The sequence below is a fragment of the Chlamydotis macqueenii genome, chromosome 3 (assembly GCF_036417535.1).
Source record: "Chlamydotis macqueenii isolate bChlMac1 chromosome 3, bChlMac1.mat, whole genome shotgun sequence".
Taxonomy (NCBI): domain Eukaryota; kingdom Metazoa; phylum Chordata; class Aves; order Otidiformes; family Otididae; genus Chlamydotis; species Chlamydotis macqueenii.
This window is the reverse complement of record NC_141558.1, coordinates 120,324,807-120,340,412: the sequence shown is the minus strand read 5'-3', so window position 1 is coordinate 120,340,412 and position 15,606 is coordinate 120,324,807. Positions and strand designations below refer to the sequence as shown.

The 15,606-nt window shown below is 42.8% G+C and overlaps 1 protein-coding gene across 2 annotated transcripts in view; it reads left to right on the top strand.

Annotated features, from left to right (window-relative positions):
• ISM1 (isthmin 1) overlaps nt 1–13,994 on the top strand; it is a 40,294-nt gene extending 26,300 nt beyond the window's left edge. For both annotated transcript variants that reach the window (XM_086744511.1, XM_086744510.1), the window contains 4 exons: nt 4,522–4,789; nt 7,864–8,007; nt 10,316–10,405; nt 12,095–13,994. In XM_086744511.1, the coding sequence (XP_086600637.1) occupies nt 4,522–4,789; nt 7,864–8,007; nt 10,316–10,405; nt 12,095–12,612 (1,020 nt within the window). In that variant the 3' untranslated portion in view covers nt 12,613–13,994. The remainder of the gene's footprint in view (nt 1–4,521; nt 4,790–7,863; nt 8,008–10,315; nt 10,406–12,094) is intronic.
• Nucleotides 13,995–15,606: the final 1,612 nt, after the last annotated feature.

Genomic DNA, 15,606 nt, shown 5'->3' with positions numbered 1-15,606 from the left:
CTTATTATCTTCACTTTGAGTCATGGGATTGCGACTGCTCCTTGCAGGGGGGTTGGACTAGATGACCTTTGAAGGTCCGTTCCAACCCAAACCATTCTATGATTCTGTGATTCTGATTCTCTCAGCAAGCTGGAGAGACTGGTCCAGGCAAAGCAGGGTGCCAGAGGGCCATGGTTAAACTTTCAGGGCTGATACTACCTCTGCACAGATTTCTTAATGTCGTGGTGTAACAAGAGCTCGCTGCAGAATTCAAAATTCAGAGCTGGGTTTTGGACCAGATTTTTAATTCTGGGGTTCAGTTGAATCTATCAGCAAGTGCAACTAGGATTGCCAACATTAAATACAAATTGCAGGTTTTGAGTTACATTGTCTTCTTTGCAAAATGTTGAGGGTCCTTCACTTTTCTTTCAACAGGTCTAGAAAACTGTTCTAAGTGAGCTGTCATAACTAGAAGTAAATTGGTGTCGCTACTGATACCATTTTAACTGAAGTTGTTATGTGGTATAAACTTAAATTTGTTATTTCAGTACGTTATAGTGAACTCATTTCTGTTCTGCGATTATCGTTACCTCCTTGCTGACTTGCACATATCCACCTTTATGGAATGGCAAGTTCTGCATTGCAAATTTGCATTAGTTGCATGAAGGAAACAGGGGACAGAAATGTCATAGAACCCACTACTTGCACAACATTGCAAGCGTAGTTTTTCCTGAAACATAATCTTCCAGTTGCTTAGGGCAATGTTTACACCATTAAGTGAATTCAGAAACAGTGTCTCAGTAAACAGGATGAAGTACACAGAACTTTTTGTGCACTCCAGCAGGCGGGGATAATATTTATCTTCTGTATATTTTTGGCCAGGAGAAAATTGGATGTTGGTGTTTCAAGACATCTGTGCTTGATACATTTCTTTCATTAGAAACTGACTGCAAATCAGTTGTTTTAATGTACCTGTGCCAATTGTTTTTAACAATTTTTAGCATAACATCTTTATTTGTAGCTCACAGAATTGTAAAAGAAGTGGCTTAATTTTAGGTTTGAATACTTCTGGAGATGATTGTGGATTTATACAAGAGCCATGTTACCACAGACATTTTGGGAAGCTTGAGGGAAAAAAAAAAAATCCTTTATAGTTTTGATAATCACTGGAAGATGAAATGAGAGAAAATGAAGTCTTTAAAACATTGTCCAAGATAGAAATACTAAACTAGGTCCATTTTTTAATTTTTGAGAGAACCTGTTTTTGTTGGAGTAGTTACACGCATGAAAGCTTTTCCAGAGCTGCTTTAAATGCCCATTTTTTAATGACTCTAGTTCTAGATCTGATTTCTTTCTTCCTTTTTATAAACAACTCCCATTATAGAAACCCATCAAACAAGATACATGTTTGTGTGTCACATATGCATATTTGTATTTGTATAGTCATAGGTTAATGTTGTTAAGGCTAACTGTAAGTGCTGGGAAGAATTCTATGAGTGTTGATTTTTCAATATTTTAGACTGGGGGAGGGGAGCAATTGCTCGCCCAAAGCAGCAGCCTCTTCTTGCACCTCTGCCCTAACTTGCAGATGATACCATGGAGGGATTATTAGGATTGCTCCCTGGTTTCCTCCCTGCCTCTGGAAGGTGCATTGGACTTAAATGGGGCTGGCAGAGCATAGCTGAGTCCCCGAAAACAGACAGAACCAGACTCAACTGAAGTAATCTTTTTTTTCATTTCCAAGAGTGGCAGTTCAGACAATCCCAGAATTCTTTCTAGAATTTCTTTCATCCTATGTTTTTTTTTTTTTGCCACGTTAAAGAAAGAACTTGGTAATCAAAGCTTAAAGCAGCAGGGAGAGGAATATAGGTGCGTGTCAGACAACCACATTGGATTTTGCTTTTGTTTTGTTCATTTCTTAAATAGGCTATTTTTAAAATCCTGCTTACGGTGGGGTGGATCTCTCTTGACACGTCTTCTCCCCAGACCTCTCTTCTCTTTTAAGACAAAGGGATGATTAATTGGAATAAAGTCTCGGGTCTCAACTTCTTATTTGGTTCATGGATGACAAAGCACTGTAGTACCGCTAAGTGAGTTACGGTTATGCTGGAGAGGAAAGGACAGAGTGGAAGAACTCCTGCCCTGCCCAGGTATCACTGACAGAAGTACCGGGTGATTTCGTCTGCCACTGACAAGCGTGCCTACCCTGGGCGCTGGGTCACCCCAAAGGGTTGTGGCTTCCCGGTGCGCTCGACGTTAGCCAGCTCTAAGCCAGGTGTAAGAGGTTTTGGTTGCAGGGTAAGTTCTTGTCTGTTGGAGAACTCATTTTCAGGGCCTTTGTAATAAGCCTCCTTGGTAGTAAATGCAGATTGAAGTGGGGTAGCTGGTTGCGCAGACGTGTCTTGAAAGTTAGCGGCAGTGCTGTTGGAGGTTTGATGAGGTCTCAGGAGCCTGGAAGTTTGTGCGTGACACCTGCCTCCTTCCGCAGTGCGGCAACAGAAGGCTCTCTGTCCCTGCAAACCCTCTTTTACTTAAACTGACTTGGCATCCTGAGTGAGTGTACCTGCCTGAAACAATGCGAGTTCATTCTGATTCACTGTCATATAACTACACATCACCAAAGCAAATGGAATGATTATCAAGTGCTACCTGCCTTTTTTTATGAGATTAATTTTTTTCCCCCACTTTGCTGAGTCATTCCTTACAAAGTTCATGTGGTCTTAAAAATACTTGCTACCAAAGTCATACTGTTTTTCACGCGGGCAGTACTAAAGCCCCGCGACTGGCCAGCAGTGCACACTGTTAGCCAGACAGTAACGCTACTTATTTCCTTTTGCTTATTGTGAAAACTCTGTTTTACTTGGATAGATACAACAATTTTGAATCCCTGAACTAACCCTGATGTTTTCAAACTTATGAAATCCAGTTTAATTCTTGGTCTGTAGAAACTGAGGTTTAATGAAGTAATCCTTCCAATGCCATATTTAGGCTGGGAGTAAAATACCTCTTGTGTAAAGATGCTATTAGGCTGACAACTGCACTTTCTCTTGCTCTTGCTCTTTCTCCCTGTGGAGCTTCTTAGTAGCCTCAGTTGTTTCATGTCAATGGCTTGGTCTATGGTCAAATGCAAAGGGTGAAGCAGATGCAAAATTTCCTTTCTTCGAAAAAGGCTGTGGGGGCATTGTCTCGTCTGTGCAGCTGTGTCTGCAGCTACAGAGCTACGGCAACAGTTCTGTTTTGTCTTATGTGACACTCTGTGGACCACAGGTAGCTGAAGAAAAACAGATACTCTTTTCTTTCTTTTTCTTGTGTGTCTTGTGATTTATACTAACAACAATTGCGTAAAACCAAACCTTTTATCCAAAACACAATTCATAGAGCCACGTAAATGACTTTTAGCATAACAGTACGTTATTCTGTTTTTCCTGGGTTTACACATGACTTCCATGGAGTCCTGTCATGAAAGACTGCTTTGTAAATCTATAAAGCATGAAGAATTTCTCTCTATTAAATGTTATAGGTGTACCTGTGTCACTGCCGTATCACAGTTGTTTAGTCAGTCCAGTGTAATCACTGAACCACATTAGCATGAAGCATCAGAGCATTTTATGATTTATCTGTGGCCACACTACACTTGCATGACTCGGACAGCCCTGATTTCTGATGGCTAGTTCCTTTTTCTACCTAATGCACCTATATGCACACACAGTATTTATCCAACAGTTTCATAATTACACATTGTTCAGCACAGAAAGGGAGTAATCAAGGGTCGTCCCTATGCAGGAGTGTATTTACATTCATAATGTCTGCGAGGGAATTGGGCAGCAAACTTTGAATCTTGACTCCAGGCTTCTGTAGAAACCATAAACAGGTTGTATATCGTACTCTCCAGCACAGAAAGAGGATCTACTTCAGCAAGTGGCTTACGGTTGAAAGAGCTGCTGGCTTTCACCATGGCAGATGTGGTTTCACAGAGTGGTGAGGACCCACACCGTTGTGTGGTGGAAAGGCTGGTGCTGCGAGGAGGCCGTGCGGTAAGGGGGCAAGGCAGGTGCAAACCCAGCAGAGTCCTTGCGCGCTGCATTGTCCACCTTCACGCTTGTGGACTTAGTCCTGTCTTGAGTCAATCCATGTCGTTGGAACAGGCTGGTGTGCTTCGTGCTTACTTCAAATTCGCCCCAGTGTAATAGATTTGTTTTTCTTTTTCCTGGTCATACATGTTTGGGTTTAAACATCTTTTCCTCATAAGGCAAAAAATTCTGCTGCAAAGGTTTTAGGCACAGCACGGGTTATGATTTTGTGTGGGATTTTTCCTAGCCTTTGTTCCAAGGTCTGATTCAGCAGAGGTAGCAGAAGGAATCACTCAGCTGCTGCATATCTCTGGGCTCAGTAATCCACATATGGCTTACAACATGCTAACCCTACAGCATTACACAGCCCTTTGCAAGGCAACACCAGTCATTTGTCTTCGCTGTATAGAAAGTTTCCCACTGACTAGGAGGGGATGCTGACGGACAGGCTGGTCTCTTTTGAATCCCATAGGTTACCATTGAAGTGGTGGACGGCCCTGACGCCGAGACAGACAAGGATCTGCAGAAAGAGGGCAGCAAGCCTAGCTGGCCAGTCCCATCACCTGACTGGAGAAACTGGTGGCAGAGGTCCTCCACCTTGACTCGCATGAGCAGCGGCGACCAGGACTACAAGTATGACAGCACTACTGAGGACAGCAACTTCCTAAACCCGCTCGGTGGGTGGGATAGTCATCCCCCCAGTCACCGGACGTTTGAGTCCAAGGAGCAGCCAGAGTATGGTAAGTTTGCGTTCCAGGCCTCTTATGGGCATCTTGGGATTGTAAAAACGATTTTGGGGGAAATGAGAATGGTGAGGCATCGCTGACAGTAGGCCAAGCAAAATAGAGTTTTTCAACATGTGGCTTTTGTTCATCAGCTTTTAAATACAAATCTGTACAGATGCACAAGCTGTACTGTGGCAGCTGCATTCCTCTACTAAGTCTATAATCTTGAAAATCATACCAGTTATCCCATAAGAGGACCTTTTTTTAGTCCTAAGTGTACTTTTTTTAAAAGGAAAGGAAAAAAGGTTTCGTATTTATTTTTAGAGTAAGGATAAGTACAAATTTAGAATCGTGCAGTGGTTTGGGAACTGAAATATAATTATTGAATAAATAAGCAAGATCTAAAACGTGGTCGTATTTGGTGGATACACAAATAAGATGAATTATGTTGGTGCATGTGTGGGGAGTGTCATAGGCAGCAGGAACATTGTGTATTTGCGTGTGTAATTCTCTTCCAGATGTGTCATGGCGAAAACAATTGTTTTCAGCTTGTTGTATGAAGCAGTTGCAGAAACTAGAAACAGAGAGGAGCTACAGTCACTCACTGCCCCAGCGGGCTGTAACTGTCCGCACGGGAATGACTCAAGGGAAGTGAACTAATAACGTGTAGGTAGCTCAGGGCCTCTCCAATTTAAGTTGTACGTAAATACAGAAAATTTTTAGTTAGAGCAGGGTTTCAAAGCCACAGTACTTTTACCTTGGCCCTTCTGTTGCGTTCCCTAGATACTGCAGAGTGGCTGTCATGCACTGATTCTGTCTTATTTTTCCCCTGTTTTGGTTAACTTTAAGTCCTAGAGCCTTAACAACTGAGAGACATTTTTGGTGGAATGGAGTATTTAAAAACATACATATGTATTAAATTTTGTGGCCAGAAGATTAAAGTCTGTCCCTTCTTTTTGCACCTGCACTTATCTGTGGGCACACTTTATTGCCAAGAATTCATATATTAGGTAGTTATTCATTTAGGTAAAATAAAATTGCTTTCACAAATAATTGTGGTAGAAAAAATTAGGAAGAATTACAAATATAAAAATAGGGAGAAAAGGTTGAGCTCCAGCTGAAAATCTAACGTGGTATATTTAATAGTAGATACTGTATGTTTCATAGTGCGGTCTAAACACTAGGTAGGTAGTTCTAAAAATTAACCTAGAGCTCTCTGCCGTGCACCAGAGCACCCTACTAATTGGAAAAGACTCCTGGCCTTCTGCCTAACCTAAAATGTTGTTGCCATTGGCCTTAGCCGGGAGGTTGTAGCAGCAGATCCTGCCTGTATGAGGCTTTTATGCTTGTTCCAGCCGTTGACCTGTTCACACATTTCACTGCTCTATCTCCCTTGTCCTGCCGCTGCCAAAAAGCACTGTGCGGCGCTCTGCCTGCCCTTCCAGGCCTCCCAGGCTGGGCTCTTTGACAAGCACTGCACCTGCTCACCCTCCCTCATCCTAGCCAGCCACATGGGGAGAAAGTATCAGAGTCAGAAAAGAGCTGGGAAGGAGAGCAGGGCCAGGGAGCAAGGGAGGGCAGATGACATTTTCCTAAGAATCCTTATGCCTCTTCAGACTGCTGTAGTGCTCGCCTGTTGGCAAATCCTAGCATCGTGAGTCTTTGCACGCAGACGGTACCCACGTTCCCACCCACATCACACTGGGGAGACCTGATGCAAGTGCAGTGGCTTCCCGATCAGCAGCAGTGTAAGAGAAGGAGGAGAAGCACATAAGGTCCCTGCCATGAGGAACAAGCATCTAGGCAGCTTGCTCCGAGCGAGATATATAACCTTCCCGTCCTCCTGGCAATAAATGTTTAATAGCACCCCACAGAGTTGTCGTCAGTCATTACATATGGTACAAATCAAGTTACGTGTTCTACTAACCAGCTCAGGAAGCGCACAGACAGCATGGCCGTGGTGGGGGAGCGGGAGTCGCATGTCCACAGAGGCCAGCGCAGGCAGGGGTCTTGCCTGTGTCTTGCCTGTACGTACACCTTCAACCTGCAGCTATAGAGCAGGGCTGGCTCAGAGTCACTGAACCCCATTTTGCTTTGCTACTGGTGCTGGTTTAACCCACATGAGCAAAAGCTGCAAGTTACGATCACAGGGTCAGTTAAACATCTCCCGTAGATTGCGGAGAAATCCATTGAGCCAGATGTTCCCTAGTGAGGGACAGCACTCAGCTGGGGAGGCCAGAAAACAGGGATTGGTTGATGGACTCCATTTGGTGGCCTTCACAAGGTGGGATGTGCTGCAGTCAACTCAGCAAACAAAGGAGCCGGCTTCTAAGGGCTTTGGATACTTACAGTGGCACCGAGCCACGGTGGTGCAGGCTTGGTATCGTTTGCCCTTGGCTGTCTACCAGAAGAGAATGAAGTCGTGTTTCGTTTTCAGGCGGCTCTTGCTAGTAAAGCATCAGATTTGATGTTATTTAATAATTTGCATGAAACACAACAAATTGCATGTTGTTCTGGGCGCAAGATATGTATGCAGTTCCCTGTATTCACAGCAGTACTCCTGTAATATCTGTTTCCTGTTCAAGGGACTGAAGAATAAAATTGCAATTTTCACGCATGACCCTTCGCCTCCCATAGTCCAACATTCATTCTGTCCTAAAAATTAATTAAGTAAGTATTGTTGTGCTATTGCTGTGTGTTTTGAAAAGAAGAAAAAGAAAACTTAATTTATCCTATGCCTGGTTAGTCTGTGGTCAGAAAACATATTCCTATATGCAGGGAAATTATGTGAGTAGACGTGTACTGTTAGTTCATGACCCAGCTTTGCAGCTGAGGATTCTCAGCTGCCGAAAGGTCAAAAGAGAAAGGAAATATTTTTTCAAATAATGTTGCATGCATTTCCCTGAGGAGCACCAAGTGTGAAAACCATTTAAACAGCAGGCTTACGCCTGGCATTTAGCCCGAGCTTCAGGTAGAGACATCTGGATTCCATTCTTGTTTTGCCTTCTTAATAAAAAACACTACACAGTAGTTTTGGGTAGCAGGAGTTTTGTTTCTTCATTTCCTTCCTCATCTTTGTTTTTACACAGATTATATTGACGGTGAGGGAGACTGGAGCCCATGGTCCCTTTGTAGCGTCACCTGCGGGAGCGGCAATCAGAAGCGGACAAGGTCCTGCGGCTACGCCTGCACTGCCACGGAGTCACGAACCTGCGACAGGCCCAACTGCCCAGGTGTGACCCTGCTGTCGGCGGGGAGTGGGGAGAGGCGGTCAGGGCAGGGAGCAGAGCCCTCCAGTACACAAAGCCCAGGCCCCGTTTGTTCCCGGGCTAGGTGAGAATTTCGGTGGGAAGAGACACACTGGTTCTCAAGGCCATTTATGAAATGGACAAATACAGGCGCTTTTTAGGTTATTGCAGTACTTTTTGTGCGTGGTACATTTTGTATTCCAAAGGGTGTAATCTACTCTCTTAAAATAAATTTGTGTTAATTAACAGCTGTGCTGAGCGTTGCCTCAGTGAGCTCATATCTTGCTGTGCAGTGACGGGGCATGTCAGTCTTGTGAACAAATATCTCCACTTACATGGCTTTTAAGTTTTGTGCCTAATGTATACAGATTTACTTTAAGATCTCATGTGTATTAATATGAAAAAATACTTTAAATACCGGCATTGTGTTTCACTCCAGAGATTTTGGGTTCATTGGGCATTAAGCTGCAAAATTTCCTGTCCTAGGAAGTCAACGTGAAGGTGGAAATGTCATCTCTGTTTCGTTACACGTTGCTTGATAATTGGAGAATTGCCAAACAGCAAGTTTGGTCCTGCAACAGCTGTGCACAGTGGGGCAAAGGAATGTGTTGTTTTGGTTTGATTGTGTTCAGAAAATACATCCAAGGAGCCTCGCCGTAGCTCCTACCATCTACAGGCATTGACATTGAAGTGCCAGTAACAGAGGTGTCCTTGCCATCATGCAGCTTTCGCTTTTGTGAAAAGCAGGGCTCAGCACTCAAACCTGCATCGCAAAAAATTAAAGCTGCTGTGGAAAACTTTCCCATTATGTTCTTTAAATGCTGCCGTGTGTTTGGAGTTAGGAAAGCTGGTAATGCAGTGAAGCAGTAGTTGCCACAACGCATGGGATATGTGCAGTTTCATTACTTCCTAAGATTCTGGAGAGAGTGTGTAAAAACACATGCTGTGGTGGTATGTGTTTCACCGCGCTTACTCAGTGACTCAGAAAGGCAGAAATTCTTAAACTGGAGGTCAGGTTTTTTTTGATGGGAAGTGAAATGTCAGCAGTGCTGGAGAGAAGACTTAGGAGCCTCAGTGAGAGAGCTGGAGAGAAGTTTCTCACTCACAGATAGATACATGCATCCACTGCAAGGTAATGATTGCCAGGCAGTTCAGGAGAAAAATGTTTCTGGATGCTCTCATACATCCTGAAACCTCAACAATAAGGGGTTAATTCCAGAATAAAGGCTGTAGCCCTCGGTTATATTCTCCAGTATTTATTACCAGCTAGCATCAAACAGTGGCAAACTTGAAAGAATATATTATGTCATATAACAGACCCCCAACGATCCGCAAGCAAAATATATTTACTCTTTGAGGCTGTGCTGACATTTTTAAAACAACGAGGGCAAAGCTCAGCTTCTACTGTTTATAATTCCAGCAGTGAATTACTGCCTCGTAATGGGTACTTGGATATCTATTATTCTGCATCTACTGCTGGAGTTAAGGCAAAACCCTATGATAATTTTATTGAAAAGCTGCCTGAGGCTGTTTTGAAGCTTTGCAAGCCACTATTATGCCCCAATTCAGGAGATCAGGAGAAAGTTCATTGACAAGAAGTTGGATGGTGAACAGACTTCATTATTATTAACCATATAGTTATCACGTATTAAAGAGCTTTCTGCTCTCTTTGGAGGTCTTTAATTTAATGGAGAGGGGAAAAAAAGTACAAAACGTGTTCAAATGCTTCTTTGAAGAGATGTTTGTTAAAGGCTGCACAGCACAGAAACGTCAGGCTGGTCAGTAGGCCAAACTGAAGCAGCAATGAAAGGATGTTTACTTTGGCAAGATCAATTAATATATTTTCTGGTAATCCATGTTTCTCTCTACTGATAGCAAACACTGTACTGGAGGTTGTTGGAAGATCCTGACATTTTAAGATGCTAATATTTTATTACCTGAATTACTGCAAGCCTTGTGGCGGGAAGAAGAGGAACAAAATTGGTTCCCCTGCTGCTGTCCCTGCGCTGTGTTCATAACTAACCAGTTTGTTCCTTAAATATAATCTAAGCACTAAAACTTGGAAACTTTTGACCTTTGGGCTAAGCTAATACTTTATCTTCCTAACACCACAGATTCCTTGGCCATTTGACTTTTTAAGTGAACATTCCCTCCAGCAGCAACTTCAGATTAACTTCCCTGCCAAAGAAGAGCACCTTGCAGAACCGGGGAAGGAGCGGGTGGCAGGGCAGCAGTTGATTGCATTGTGTTTTGGTAGGAAAACACCACAACCATTAACACATGTTTGTCTTAGGGATCGAAGATACCTTCCGGACAGCTGCCACAGAAGTGAGCTTACTTGCAGGAAGTGAAGACTTCAATGCTACCAAACTGTTTGAAGTTGGTAAGCAGCCTAGTCCATCTTTCAGTAACAGATAAGAGACTTCCTTAGATTTTCCTGTTGCGACTCTCGCAACGTCATCATCGCAACCAAGATGTTGAGTTTACCATTAAAAGTGTCAGTAAAAATGGCCATTTATAATCTTACTTAAGTTTATGGCCTGAGCCTTTGCTTGCTTCTGTCATAGACTCTTTCTCCTCTTAAATCTTAGCAAATTTTGGTGCTTCTTTCATTATAAAATGGCGATTCTCTTTCCTCGTTCAGAAAAGAGCTGTAAGGCTGCACGCTAACGGAGGGAAAAAAAAATCAGTGTTCAGCATTTTGCTGAAGTAGCCTTGAATGAATAATAATATAAAATCATTTTAGGTAGAGCTGTCACATGAAGAAAAATGGCAATGACTTCTACGAGCATGCGTAGCTTTTATAACTGTGTGCACTGCAGTGGGGCTAGCTAAAGCAATTTTATAGGGCATGACTCAATACTCATCTATCTAAAACTCAGACCAACCTCTGTACTGTTCTGATTTGATCCCTCCAGTGAAACCATAGTGTGGCCACTCAGACTCTGGATGCTGGGCTAATTGGACAAATAGTGTAATCCAGCACCTCCCTCCTATGGTGGCAGAGAACAATAGTTAATGAGAGCAGGAATAGTACTCTTTAAGGAGATAGAAAAACAGGACACAGCTCACTAAATATTTTGCAAGAATGTTTGCTGTAAGAGTTTTAGATCCCAGTCTTTGCCTTACTCCAGAGTCCCATTAAGTAAGTGTGGAACAAGATGTGCAGGGTTTTTTTGAAAGCATGATAGAGAAACCTTAAATAATGCTTTAGGTAGGAGACGTTTAACTGGATTCTCCCCAAACTCTTGCAAAATAATGAAGTGCCAGTATTAAATATGCTACTACTCTATAAATCTCTTTAATTCCAGCTGTAAGTCATAGCTCTGGTGCCATTAAGTCCTCCTAACATACAGACACTCTGATATTCTGTCATGTGTGCCCTTGTAGAGTCTGAATCACTTTTGGTTGCATTTGTGAGAAGCCAGCTAAGATGTCAGTCTCCGTGTTTCAACTACAACTGCTTGAAATACTCCTTTGGAAGACAGAGACCAAATAGAAAAAAAGTATTTGTTAGTTAAAAGAATGACTGAATTAGGGCTTAATAATGAACTTCAGAAAAAGTAATCCAGGCCTTGCTTGCCGTCTTGGTACTTCTAGCATCATGAGAAACTTAATCCTTCAGCATCTGAATCTGCTGTTCTTACAAGGTGAGTGTGTGGACTAGGGGTTTAAACTGGAGGCTGGCTTCAAATCACTGTCATTTCCCTGTTTCAGTTCTGTCACTTGTAAACCTGTGGCAGCGTCTCTTGCACCACATGGGGATATCAGCTGCTGAACTAGAATTTATCAGGTAGGAGAAATGTCAGAGATTCTTACTGGCCTGGTGCAGCACTGTAATTCAGACTAGCACTGCCTGAGGCCCTACAGGCAGTCAGACGTTTGATTTCTTTATTTGTTAAGACAGGAGATTAACAGATTGCAGGCAGGGATGCAAGCTTTGACTGCCCTTTCTTTCAGAAGCAAAGCACTGGTGCTGGACAGTTACACTTTACTCATTTGTTATCACTGACCATACGAGCTGGGATGCTTCATAATGTATCTTAAGTTTCCATTTCCTGCTCTTAAACAGATACTGATAGCTGTGAAAGATGGATGAGCTGCAAAAGTGAGTTCTTGAAGAAATACATGCACAAAGTGGTCAACGATCTTCCCAGCTGCCCATGCTCCTACCCCAGAGAGGTTGCATACAGCACTGCTGAAATCTACGATCGAATTAAGAGGAAAAACTTTCGCTGGAAAGATGCAAGCGGTCCAAAGGAAAAACTGGAGATCTATAAGCCTACTGCACGGTACTGCATCCGCTCCATGCTCTCTTTGGAAAGCACAACGCTCGCAGCACAGCACTGCTGCTATGACGATAATATGCAGCTGATCACCAGAGGGAAAGGGGCAGGCACACCGAACCTGATCAGCATCGAGTTCTCGGCAGAACTCCATTACAAAGTGGACATTCTGCCTTGGATTATATGCAAAGGTGACTGGAGCCGATACAATGAAGCACGGCCTCCAAACAATGGGCAGAAATGTACAGAAAACCCTTCAGACGAAGACTACTACAAGCAATTTCAAGAAGCAAGGGAATACTGAGAAGATTTTTCCTCCCCTTCAGACAGAAAATAGCATTCATTTCCTGGATGCCAAAGAACTGATAACAGCTGCTGCATTGTCTCCCTGACGGGAGCTGACCAGTTTCTTTCTGATGAATGTATATAGTTGTAATATAAGACATAAGTATTTTTCATAGTGTGTGTAATTTATAAACACATATCTCTCTATCTCACACACACCTATTTTTACATACAGACATACATAAAACTTGTCCTGGTAGGATTTTTTTACTGCAATAACATTCATTTCATAATGTGCATTTCATTTTATGCCCCAACTGTAACACAGAGGGGGAGTGGGGGGGCAGCTGCCATCACCATCAGGTCCCAAGGCCCTGCTGAGGAGGGCACATATTTAAAAGTTGTTATAAACAATAGGATTGAAGAATGTACTCTTCCATATGGGAATGGTTTACAAGATTAATGCACCTACAGCATCAGTTTTCTCTATAATTGGTTTCATGACTAGTCATATTTAAGAAAGGAAGAAATTTCTTTTTGGAAGAGTAATACTCTAAAGTGAAAATAGACAGTTACTAGCAATTTTTTTTCTTGGAATTCTTCCTGTTACCTTCTAGCTCAGGTCTTTGCAGTCCAGTTGGGGTAGGCTTGCAGGGAGACGTATTTGTGGTTTTCCTACGGAGCAGAAAAAGTCCCGATGCAGTGGTTCTGCAAGAGTAACAAACAGCCAATGCCTGGAGACACCTCAGATACAGAGCTACAGCTGTCAGGGCTTACGTCTTACGCTGGAGAGCAGATCTTCAGGGCAGCTACCTGTAAACTAAGCATGCCGTAAGTCTCTGGAGGAGTGAGGTCAGAGAAGGAAACCATGTTAAAAGAAAAAAAGAAGAAAAAGTTACTTCCCAGTTTTTAATCTGAAGAGTTTTAGATCTGCTTGTTTCTTTCTTTTGAGAAAGAAGTTGATTTTTTTTAAAGAACAGGAAAAGTGGAATACACATTTCTGAGTTCCCGTGCAACCAGCCCTTTTCCTCCTTTATCATACGCTGAGTGCACGGTGTCCTACAGAAGAAGCTGTTCTTGAAAGAAGCTGTCTGGGAGGAGCTATTGGTGAGTTAAAATGTCTTCATTTTTAAAAAAAGCTAGCATTATTTTTGTAAAGTATTTATTGAATTGTAACAATAACTCACATGTGGGATATGTCTCTAACATGAAAGGATTCTGTAGATGGAACTTGGTTGCCAAGAATAAGACTGTTGTTAGGCAAAGGTTTTACTTCCAAATTTTTATAAAGTGCAAGTTTACATACATAATCCTGTAATTAAGCAGCTGATACCTGCGTTCTTATGAAAGATAAAAATTACACCGTGGGTAAATAAATACTTACAGTTCCATCCTGTTAAAGGCTGTCCTGCTGCAAGTCCATGTCTTCATTTGGAAAACTAAGGCTAAATGTCACTAGAGAAACGCCTATTTTCGGGTTCTGTGGTCTGATACACATATGTGCACTGCATGGGGAACCTCGCACAGTGGTAAAGCCGATCTTGCTTTGCAGTCTCAGCCGAAAGATTCGAGACAGCCACAAAAGACAATTCCTTCTGCTGTATACATACACACATACGTACTGCAAATCTCTTCTCTAGCTCTGTTGGCCTTTCAGGTGCTGGTTGATTGCGACGTCCCGGACAGACGTGTGTATGGTCCCCCCAGCACAACCATATGGAAAATAAGTCGGCTGAGTCTGGGAAGTGTCAGACTTGTGTTGGTCTGCCCAGGTGGTGCAAATGGCGGGGATTAAAAAGCAGCCTGGGCCTCAGACACCCACTCTGACCACACGTGTGGTGTGTACACTGCGAAGGCTCTCCCCAGATCTGCCAGACCTGGTCTGACAGGCTGCAGAGCCTCAGCACTGTGCTTACGCTCCAGGTTTCCAGAAACACAGTGATCCGGGCAAAGCTACTGCACATATGCAACAGCAACTGGTGTACTGAGGTAACGGCAGCAGCTGGAAATCTTGGCCAAGGCTTTGGATCTTCCCAGATGCAGGCTTGAGTCGGAGGTGGGGGAGAGACGTGGATATATTCTAGCAATAGCTGGTAGTAACAAAACATGGTTAGTTGAGCAAGAGGCTAAACATGGAGATTATCCCTTAATTTTTATAGAAACCAGGTTTTATAAATTCTTGCAAGGTCATAAGAAGGAGCCACTAGCTAGCGGAGCCAGTTAAATTGGCAGCAGATGGATGAAAGGCATAAGCAGCTCCAGGATCAGTCACTTAATAGGGAAGACAGGTATTTTCTGCAACATGGGGGAGAAACCTCTGCTTTTTACTTCACTTAGTGTGGGGGGAACAACAGTCTCAGGTTTCTGTGGGAGGGCAACAAGAGGGCAGTCACAATTCTAGAAATATAAACCACATCTCTGCAGTTTACAGATTAGTAAATTATGGTTCTATTGAGAAATGCTACTGCGCCATTAATACTGACCATAACAAATAAAGTGTCAGGGAAGAGGAAAAATTATTCTAATAAATGAAATGACGCACAAAGTTTCAAGTGTTAGCACTCATCATTTGCCAAGCTAGAAACTGAGGGAGCCTCGTAACTGCTGATAAGGACCTACCAGGTTTTTCATAGGATGAGTCCTGGAGCACAGATCAAGAGAGTATTTGCACTTCTGCAGTCTTAAGCAGTGGTCTTTGTTAAAAACAAAGTCAGTTCTATTTTATAATAAATTATGATCCATTCAGGGCTGAGCTGCTTTTTTTTTTTTTTTCTGTTTCCTTCATCTCCTTTCCAATGACTAAAATTGTACCTGGAATGACTTTGTATAGTAGTCCTTAGCAAGGTGCTGGAGTTTACCATGGCCAAATTTGGCTCAGTCTCTTAAATGTAGAGCTCTTCGTACTAGAATAAGAGCTAAGGAAGGGTCTGTGGTCTTACCTTCCTAGGCGCAGGTCAGTAGTTAGAAGAAGCTCTTGTTATGTTTCTAAGTTACCACAGAACGAGCATACTGG